Genomic DNA, 10,845 nt, shown 5'->3' with positions numbered 1-10,845 from the left:
AGATAGACATGAATAGAGATGAAAAGGATTATTTTGTATTCATTCGACACTATTTTTCGAGAAAATTGCCATTCGTATGGTGTTTGTAAAAATTGTTTCCTGTTTAATTTTACTCAGATGTTTAAATGAATTTATCTTACTATACGTTTTATTAGTGCACTCGAGCAGGTGCATATATTGTGATAGTTTGACATTCTTCAATACAACGTTGTAGAAAAGGGAATATTTAGTCAACATTTTGTGGGGTACGGTATGTTTCTTTAGGACTTTACAACATGAAAGTCTTGCAAACGGTAAAACCTCTGTAGTTTTGTTTTATGGTTACCAGTTGGATTGTATTACACGTACATTTAATACTTATTTCAGTGTTCATTATCATTGAATAAAGCAAACCTTTTTATTTTATTTTAACCAGTTTGGAGTTTATTCGCAAGTAGTGTTAGTGTATCAGAATAAAACTTTATTTATCAAATAAAAATTCTTAATTTATGCAAAATATAAACAAAACCACCTACATATTATATAGATATTAAATATGACCTTGAAATAACATAACGTACCATATGTTATGCAAAGCAAAAAAAACAAAAAAACAATTACTCTAAAAGTATGAGTGAAAGGAAATGATCGAATGAAAACAATTATAAATTCCCAAAACGAGCTGTTTATTTGATACTAGCTTTGTTAACAGCAGTACTTTAGTAGTGGAGACCTAACTGAGTCATAAAGTACACAAAACACTTGATATCCCAAATACCAAAATAGAACAAAATGCAGTTAATTGATATAGAATCAGTAATATTATATCAATTTGTAGGACAACATAGCACTTCCTGTTGGAGCTATTACATAATAAAAGTAATTTCACTGTGCACGAGCTCCTTAAAATATGGTGGAAATAAACACTTAAATACCGATTCTACAACAAAGCTACATCTCTAAAACTATTTTCGTTTCATTAATGGCACGCTCTTATATCGGCCAAAGTTGATATGAGCTGAATGCATAGCTCGGAGCTAGTACGGAATTACTAAAAGGATAGTACTAGTTTTCTTCAATAAGTGACATAATTTGGATAGAATTTTGTTATTGGTTGGACTTATTCTATGCTAGGTCTGTATTTGCAGTGTGAATAAATTTGTGCATTTTTATAGATTTAATATATACTTTAACAAATTATTTTTATTTTTTACCAAAAATATTGAGAGAGATATGCATTTAATAATTTATACATTAGCAAATTATTTTTATTTCATAACAAAAAGATATTAGAAACTGAGATATTCTCATCTCTTTTATGCCTGCATTATTGTAATGAAACTACTATAAATTATGATTATTTCACATATTTGATAACTTTTGCAACAATTTATTTTTTGTCATCAAATATATAATATAAAAACAGTTCAATACTTTATAAAAATGGCAAATATTCTTTTATCAAATCCGTATACTTTCACTGAGATATTTAAGTTGGCAAAAAACAAACGAGATGTTTCATCAATACAAAGTTATAAAAATAATATCTTATATTTCCTTGCTGTCGTAAAACAAAAGAAAGACAATGTCCAATACAAATGTACTAATACCCTTATCTTTAAGGTCCTGCAAACTCTGACTTCCCTTTAAAATATCAACTGTTAGAAACGTATATTAGGCCAATTAATATCTTTAAAGTAGTTCAAAGCATTTTTGACTGATTAGCAAAATATATATATAGGTACATTCAACACATGAAACACTTTTCTGTCACTTTGTCATAGAAATGTTTAATTGAAATCCTATTCGAATCTTGTCGCAACAGAGAAACATATATAGAAAATGAACCAAGTAAAATAGAATAAAAGCATAAGAAGTAAAATGGTTTAAACAGCGTCCGAGCCCCCTGGCTAAAGTGGAACTCTTTTTTAAAGCTACATTGAATCAGCTCCGTGATGCTAAACGACCAGCAAAAACATAACACGAATTTGACGGAGCGAAAGACTTACGGCCGCCACATAAAAAGGTTTGATTATCTTGTTCATTAGATGTAATGAAAAGCACAATGAAAAGTACAATAGAATAACCTTGATAAGAAGTTTCTATTTTATTATTCATTTACATTCCTTTTGCTGATAATAGGGTAAGGGAAGATGACGACCGGAGGAAAATAAATTGAAATAAGAAAGCACTATAGAATAGGGGGAAGTATGAAGGAAGCATGTTTCGGTAGTTGAAAAGTGATAGAATCAATGATAGGCCGCACCGTTACATTTATAAAGTTATCAGCCGGTACTTGATTGACTGATCATCTATAAGATAGCGATACGTGAACAGAGAATTTACAAGATAAAAGCTTACTTCTTCATGCATTAATGGTCCTAATAACTAGAACTAAACTTTTGACCTTAACCACTTCTATCAGCAAGTGGACTGACACTGTTCAAACATGTACTACAACTAGAACAATGAGATTAAATGAAACATTTGTTTCAAGGTTCAAATTTCTTTCCAGTTTACCTTATTCGTTAACTTCATCTAAATTACAAATTGATGTTCCCATGTAAAGCGCGTCTGTCTATGAAAAATAATGTTAAACGCAATTAAACCATATCAAACCCTTAATGACCGGTTTTGAAAAATTTTGAGAAAAAACATTGTTTCAATTAACCATGTTTTTTTTTTTATTTGTATGATTTATTATATGAATATTTAAACGACATAGTAAACGTAAGAGACGGTGGTGTCATTCGTGAAATTATGATTTTGTTTTATGTGAATTTCACCAAAGATCGGAAAGGTATCTAATTACAATGTTATTGTAGTGTTTGTTTTATATTTAGGAGTCGGTGCTTGAACTTAACTATAAAACGTAATCAAAATAAAATGTTTTGGATACTGGTTTTATTTTTGAATTCAAACTATCACACAACACGATTAAATGATATTTGTTGTAATTATCATTTTCAACGCCACTTTGTGAATGCCCGTTTGTGGTTGTAGTGACACATACTATGCTAGGTGTTTCTCGTTCTTTTTTATTTCATTTACTACAATGACTCATAAGTACAAAAATTGTATAAGCATTATTGTCTGTCGTTTGTGTGTTTATATTGACTGCTTGCCAGATCTTAAAAAAGCTACTGAATGAATAGTAAAATGCAAGTACGTACACATCAAGTAAAGTTCCAACGATTATCAGGTCAGGAAAGATTCATTTTAATTATGACTATTAAATAATACTACATTTTTCTCGCATCTTCTATGAATCACCAGACTTTTTATACTTTCAAGAAAGTTCTTTTCTTTACAACAAAAGTATATAAATGTACCTCATTTGGAAAAAAAGTTACTGAAAGTTTCAATAAGAAACATAGTAATTTATACTTTTTGGCGAAACAAAAATATAATAATAATGAAAGGGGAAAATTGACAATTAGATCAATGAAATAACAACATCATCCAATCAATAACATTTCTAAAGACTGTAACATAAATTAATAAAATACAACTACAGCTGCATTAAATATACCCTGTAATACTAAATGCTCACCACTGCTATTTTCTTTGAGCAATAACTTCACAATGAGAAAATGTAAATGCTTAAATTTGGCTATTTCTACAAGAATTGTCAATACAAAAATATTCAAATCCTTTTTTCAATAATAAACTAGTACGTTTTATAATCTATAGAGAAGAGTCAAAAGGTATTTCGTAAACTAAATAATTTTCAACTTTACGCCCTTGGTAGAGTGAGCCAAATTGTAAATATTTGGCAAAAGATGTGTTTGTCGATATTTATAACGTCTGAATTATTGAAAAATCAAAGGTGTTTGATTGATTGAAATTGATCATAAAAGAATCGTACATTTTACAGCCTGTGTACTTTTAAAACTTTATTTAAAATTCCAGTATTTCAAATATTCAGAGCAGTGTGAATGAATATGAAATGGCTTTATTAGTCTCCTACCGGTGGAACACCGGATGAGACTAAAGGAATGCCCTCCGTCCGTCCGTCCTCAAATCTGGATCCTGCAATTAATTGGAAAGTATTAAAGCTAGGTTCATAAAACTTGGTATGTGAATAGAGGGTAATATGTTGATTATGCATGTACACGACTTATGCTTGTAGGTCATAGGTAAAGGTTACCATTGAAAGTAAAGTTAAAATTGTTCCTGTTCAATAACTTTTATATGCATAGATGGATTATCTTATTGCTACACACAAACGTTCTCCATGATCAATGTGTCAACACATGATCTATGCTTGTCGGCTAATGGTCAAGATCACTGTTTAAGGTCAAGTAAAAAAAAATCTTTCCACTCCAAAACTTTTATACGCGTTGATGGATTTGCTTACCACTATAAGCAAATGTTCCTCGTGACCAGACAATATGTTGCATACACGATCCATGCTTGGTGGTCAAAAGGTCAAGGTAATTTTTGAAATTAAAGTAATAATAGTTTTTGTTGCTTAGCTTCTAAATGCATTGAAGGATTTTTATGAATACACAGAAATGTTCCCCCTGATTTGTGTTGCGCACATGACCCATGGTTGTTGGTCAAAGTTCAGGGCCATTATAGAAGTAAAACTGTTTCCGCTGTGCTTTAATTGATTAACTATGTATACACATAAATTTTCACCATGATCAGAAAATATGTTGCATACATGATCTATGCTTGTAGGTTAAGGTCACGATTGAAATTTAAGTACAACTAGGTGTTTCTAAGCTCCTAAATACGTTGAAGCATCTTTAGTCAACAAACACGAGGGATGAACACTAACACAGTTCTCCATCGGTAATGGACTTCTGTATTGCCATTACTTGTGTTTCAAAATATTAGCCACTAAGATAACGTTCCACATTATGAGATGTTGGCACTTCCTAAGATTAAATTACGTACTCCTTGGAACATTTTTAGTACGAAATAGGAAACTAATGTATCTGCCTCTCCAACACGATCATACCGTCCAAACGTCATAATGGAAACAAAGAAACAGACAAAACAGGCAACGTTGACGTCACTTCCTTTTGAATTATCCGTTTTTGGGCCTTATACGTTTACGCATTGCTACGGAACGCGCATATAAAAGGTGTGTTAACAACACCTCTCTTTTAACACATGTTTATTCTCCCTTATAACGAGAAAACAGTACTGTTATTCCAGAATGAGCAATTTCATATGGTATTTTGTGCGGGTGATAAGTCAGGGTGGTCGAACCACGTGATTTTAGGTATCGTACACACGGGGAACTTTGCTCGATTCAGGCAACATTTTTGCTTATAATTTCTTTTACTGTTATAACTTGACAATTTTAATAAGATAAAAAGCATCGAAGACAGAAAAATAGGTGTTTTTCTCGCCACAAAGCGTCTGTCAGAAATTCATGATGCGTTTCTCAAACACTTTGCCCAAATGCTTTATTTTTCAGGGACCAAATGTGTGGGTAACATACACACTGAAATTTGGAGGAATGGTTTGAAACAGTATTGGTTAAAAATTGCCAACAGTTTGTGTCGAGGAAAGCTCTTGTATTTCTGTCTTCGATGCTTTTATTTTACTAAAATCCAAGAAGAAACGAGGAAATTACAAAAACTGTTACATGAATCGGGTGATTTTCCACGTGTGAACGATACCGAAAAGTCAAGATTGTTGGCCTCCCTGCAGGTTATTTTGGCCAATCAGAATTTATCTATTCACAGTTCATATAATAATGTATCATTTTGTGTAACAATAATAATGTGTGGTTTTTATTGCATAATGATACGAGCTAAAGTACTGTTGGTGAAAATGAGCACTTAAATATCGATACGGCAACACACTAGCAAATCTCATACTATTTTCGTTTCCTATTTGCACGCTTATATATTGGAGAAATTCGCTAACAGCTGTATTATTATCCTCGTTACATGATAGCAAGCTCAGAAATTATACAGGGGAATTACCAATAAGACATTTTTCTTGAACGAGTGAATAATAATTTGGGATTCGTCGGATTTACTTATTGGTTCGTATATGCACTTGAAAATAAATTAATGCATTTTATATCAAATAGTAGGTTTTATTGTCTTAGTTTGTAATGTTTCAAAGCATAACCTTTTTAAATGGACATTTCATCCCCGATCATTTTCATTATTACATGTCACAAATTAAATTGCTTATTAACATTATTCTGATTTTATGACAGACTATTTCTGTGTTGTTTTTTTATAATCGTTTTGAGATTTTTTAAATTTGTTATCCAGTACATGTAGTTGATCAGAAGACTCATCTTTTCTGTAGCAATTATTTTCCTTGATTTGATAATAATGTTGATACTATATATCAGTGCGTATTTTTTATTTTACGAACGGAATTTCAAATTTTTATTTAATGACTGCTTTATTTTGCAAACTAATACATTTTTACAGTGCCCCGTTAAAACATTACGACTATTATATCCTTAAAAAAACGTCTATAATTTTCTCATTTAAATTAAGATACCAAAAAATTACTTCAGCCTTTCTCATTAGTTTCATTAAAGATCTATTGTTCGCAAATTCATATTTGAAAATATCAACAATAATTTAACAATATGTCTAATTACAGAAGAATATGTTTGTAAATTTATGTATGTGGAGTTAGTTAGGCTTAAACAAACGACATTGCACACGCGTATAATTATACCCAGTGTGAATATTTATGAAAATATAAATGTTTTTAAACAAATTGCTTCTGCTAAGATAACACTGAAATTTGATTGCAGCTTTACATGCTGTGTTCGTGCATATATTTTAAATCAAGTTCAATGTGTGTAATATTGACTTTCTATATCTAAATGACAAATGTTAAAATATTTCTGCGAAAAATGGGCAATATACATATCCCTTTAAGGAAATTCCTATAAACTGACGACATATCTTTTATCAATACTGATAGAGTTCAGAATTTACATATGAAAACAAGGATAAATATCAAACAGGGAATGACATGTTCCAAAAAAACTCAAAGTCGAAGTTTTTTTTAAACCAAACAAGGAATTTATTCATTTAAAATACGTAATCAAACAAATATTTTTTTTTCAATTTTCAGGTTTACAGCATGACGTATTCTGCGAATATCTATTGAAAAGATGTGATAAGCCTGCAAAACAAAGTGATTTCGTCTAAGTGATTGGATTATTCGATAGATGGCTGATGACGTCAGTGTTTATGCTTTTTTACAGTGGTTACATATTTGTAAATAGGAAGTTGATATCGATAACGTTAAAAGACATTTAAAGACGATTGATCAAACTTTCTCAGTTTGATAGTTTCTACAATTAATTTCTTATGTTTGTTCAGACATATGTAATATAACAGAGGGTGCACAGGTGAAATATCGGACACATTATATCAACTGCGTCAGTTTTACTGTGCATCTGAGTTTTGAACAGTGAAAATGTCAAATAATACTTTTACTGGAAATACCTCCCATTTGTATAACGAAACAGAAATAACTATTTTCATTTCAAACGAAGAACTTCGGATAGTGACTGTAGTGCTTGCAATTGTGTGCATCCCTCTATTTTGCCTTCTAGGGTCAATAGGAAATATCTTCAGCCTCGTAGTTCTGATCAATCAGCGCATGCGCAATCAAACAAATTCTATCCTTGCAGCATTATGTGTGTCGGATACTTTATTCCTAATTACCTGTCTTATTTACGTTGTATTAAACATTTATAAAAAGACGAATCCAATTGAGGGAGAAAAAGTAAGAGCCCACGTTTATCCTATTTTTGGGGCATACGGAAGTATTGTAACAGCTAGGATTACGTCATTGTTAACGACATTGTTGTGCGCAGAACGCTTTGTGGCAGTGTTCTTTCCATTGCAGGCAAGAACAATTTGTAGTAAAAGGAATACATGGATAGCGATTGCAGCTATTTATATAGTAACATTTCTATCATTTGTACCATTCCTTAAAAAGTATCATGCTGTAACAAACTACGTGAATGAAAATTTAACATTTACATCAATGAATACAACTTCCTTTTATGAAAATAATTTGAATTTTTATAAGGTTTACGGCACAATACTCAATATTATATTCCGTTTTACCCCGCTTATTATTATTCCAATACTCAATGTTATTATGATTCGGGTAGTGCACAAAACGCGCAGGAAACGGAGAAGCCTGTCCGAAGGGAACGAAAACTTTTTAAGACTTTCTAGTAGAAATGGTAAACACTTTAGCTCAACAGACCAAAACCACATAACAATCATGTTATTAATTGTATCGTTTGTTTTCCTCATCTGCATATTACCTGGTGCATTAAACAGCCTTGCCACTCATATATGGTGCTCATACAATCGATTAGGAAAGTTCAGAAATCTATACATGCTCATATCCACAGTAACATTTCTTCTAGAGACAATCAACTCGTCTGTGAATTTTATTATTTATATGGTCTTCAGTAGAAAATTCAAAATTCTTTACAAGGAAACATTTTGCTGCGGACGCGGGGAATATTATCGGAAATTTTCGTTAAGTTCCGTAAAAGAAAGATTCCGTTGGTCGTCAAATAAGAAACAGAATAAGCCGGATGCAGACTCTATGTTTAGACGTCAAACCGTAAGTGATATAGGACCGTTAGTTACAGACACCTTATTAAGAGAAAGGGACAATAATCATTTTTATGAGATACACAGTGACGGATTTAATTATAAAACGGGTACAACTGTTATGCTTGAAAGCTGTATGGCATACAATGAAAAGAATCCAGAGATAAAAAATGGATATTTTGACAAAGGTCGTTTTGATAAAACTTACTTCAAAAACTTGTTTCGGCGAGACAAATGTGAAACAAGTCTTACGATAGAAAACGAGAACGGAAATGGTGTAGTGTGCAAAGTGAGCGCTTGTCGTAAAAACAAAGGCCTTATAAATGATACAGCAGAAATCTGACATTTATTGCTGTAATTGCCATTCGTTATGCCCTGTATTTAATGCCTTTATGATAGTACAATTAGTATCTCGTTATCATAACTGTACAATGTAAGTGTGATACTTTTAAGAACTATCTTTATTGTAAATTTAAGTCGTAAGGGACTTCGTCAATTAAAATACTTGTGCATCTTTGTATTTTTGTCTTGTAATAGCGCTAAATTTATACACTTAGTCTACATGAATAAAAATATTATGTAAGATAAACAAGTTCTCAGTTACATAATGCCGTTATATATGTGCTATTAGTAATAACGCAATAGTCTGTATTTTTATTGGTCTAAACATGGTCACTTGATAAGTGTTAAAATGTCATATTGACTCAAGAGCAATGAAACATCTTGAACAGCAGTGACGTCATTCATAATGATGTCGTACACAACTAAAGACTAGAATATCCGAAAAAAAAATGACCAATCGCTTCAAATGATTGAAATAAAGTTCCATTTGTATTATTACCTCATAAAACATGAACCTTCTTAAAGCTTCTAATCAGTAGATATGGGAATTTATCGAACCAGTCAAAATAATATCGACTTTTGATTACGTGCTCGGTCAATTCCTCTTTATAAAGGTCGATAAATCCTAATATCGACCTACTAAGAAGATAATAATTGTATAATGTGCAAGGGACATTTTTTTTATAAAAGTGTTCAACGAAAATGAATAATTGAGGAGCACTCAATATTTCTGTTCTGAAATTCGGAATTACAGGAATTTGGCAAAATTATTAATTAATTCAAGAAAAGAATAAATTGCTATTAATTAGGTGATTTCATGCCGTCTTTGTTATTTAACCGGGGACTGTCCTTTAGGCTCTTGACAATACGGCACGTGAAGACAAAACGGTAGAGCTTATTATAAAAGCACATAATGACAATTTTACTAGTAAACTTTACGGCAGTGATTGAAGACTTGTACGTCTTCCATAATTAGACAGTGATGTGAAACAAAAATACCTTTTTCACTTTTTTGTGATTCCTTAGTGTAAACTTCTCCTTGATTTATAGCCACTATTGATTTCGAAGGAGAAACTCTCGATTATTCCAATAAAACTGCTGCAAATATTTCTTCGATCTCTACTCAAAGTTTCCTTCTTTCGTTTATTTAACATATCATGATGATTACACGTTACAGTATGGGATAAGTTCGGATAACACACTATATCCTTTATCACCTCTTAACGTAATAAAGAAGTCAGCAGAGTTTTTAAGGTGTCAACGAACTTTTAAAAAATTCAAGATGTTGTCTATCTTCTTGCCAAGAACGGATCCAGATACTGGCTGAACCAATTAGACGTTGTATCGCTTTCAACCGAGTGATAAACCAGTCAAATTAATGGCATCTCATATTTGCCCAGAAAATCCAGTATTCACCGAGATCGAGCAATCTGTTGTCGACTTCGTCCTTCTGTATTTATATTACGTCATATATCGTATGGTTATTAACAACAGAAATTATTTATTGTATCTTAGTAATATTTGCCGCAATGATATGCTTAAAGTCAAAGTTAAACGAGAATAAAGTCGGCAACATTTTTTAGCTAGTAAAAAAATTGTATCAAGTGAACATGTAAGATTCAAAAGCATATATTCCTGTGATTTTGATCTTAAAACGTAGAAGATGCGTTGAATAATGTAAGAATTGTCATTTAAAAGACATATGTTGCTAATCTGTCCACTTTACAGCCTACCGTGAAAATTCTGACTTTAAGACAATAGGTGCCTTACGAAGCGCAGAGCTGTCCGAATAGGCTTAGTGCAGTCAATTATTTCTTGGAAATCGTTAGATATATGCATTCAATCGGTGTGATTAAGAATTGTGTAAGTGTTTTAGTGGTTAACAGCATAATCATTTCTACGAACATCGAATTGTTTGAAACATGTCACTTCTAAAAAA

The 10,845-nt window shown here is 31.7% G+C and overlaps 1 protein-coding gene across 2 annotated transcripts; it reads left to right on the top strand.

Moving 5' to 3' along the window:
* The first annotated feature begins 917 nt into the window (after positions 1-917).
* LOC123537270 (galanin-like G-protein coupled receptor npr-9) lies at positions 918-10,495 on the top strand. 2 transcript variants are annotated; one of them, XM_045320937.2, is made up of 2 exons: positions 918-1,113; positions 7,054-10,495. In XM_045320937.2, exon 2 carries the CDS (start codon positions 7,402-7,404, stop codon positions 8,905-8,907), a length of 1,506 nt encoding a protein of 501 aa, XP_045176872.2. In that variant the 5' UTR covers positions 918-1,113; positions 7,054-7,401; the 3' UTR covers positions 8,908-10,495. The 2 variants fall into 2 exon arrangements, with proteins under 2 accessions (XP_045176872.2, XP_045176873.2); XM_045320938.2 differs by lacking the exon at positions 918-1,113 and adding an exon at positions 5,420-5,989.
* Positions 10,496-10,845: the final 350 nt, after the last annotated feature.

Source organism: Mercenaria mercenaria, chromosome 17 (assembly GCF_021730395.1).
Source record: "Mercenaria mercenaria strain notata chromosome 17, MADL_Memer_1, whole genome shotgun sequence".
Lineage (NCBI taxonomy): Eukaryota > Metazoa > Mollusca > Bivalvia > Venerida > Veneridae > Mercenaria > Mercenaria mercenaria.
Note: the sequence above shows the minus strand (reverse complement) of the source record. Positions and strands in the feature narration are given on the sequence as shown.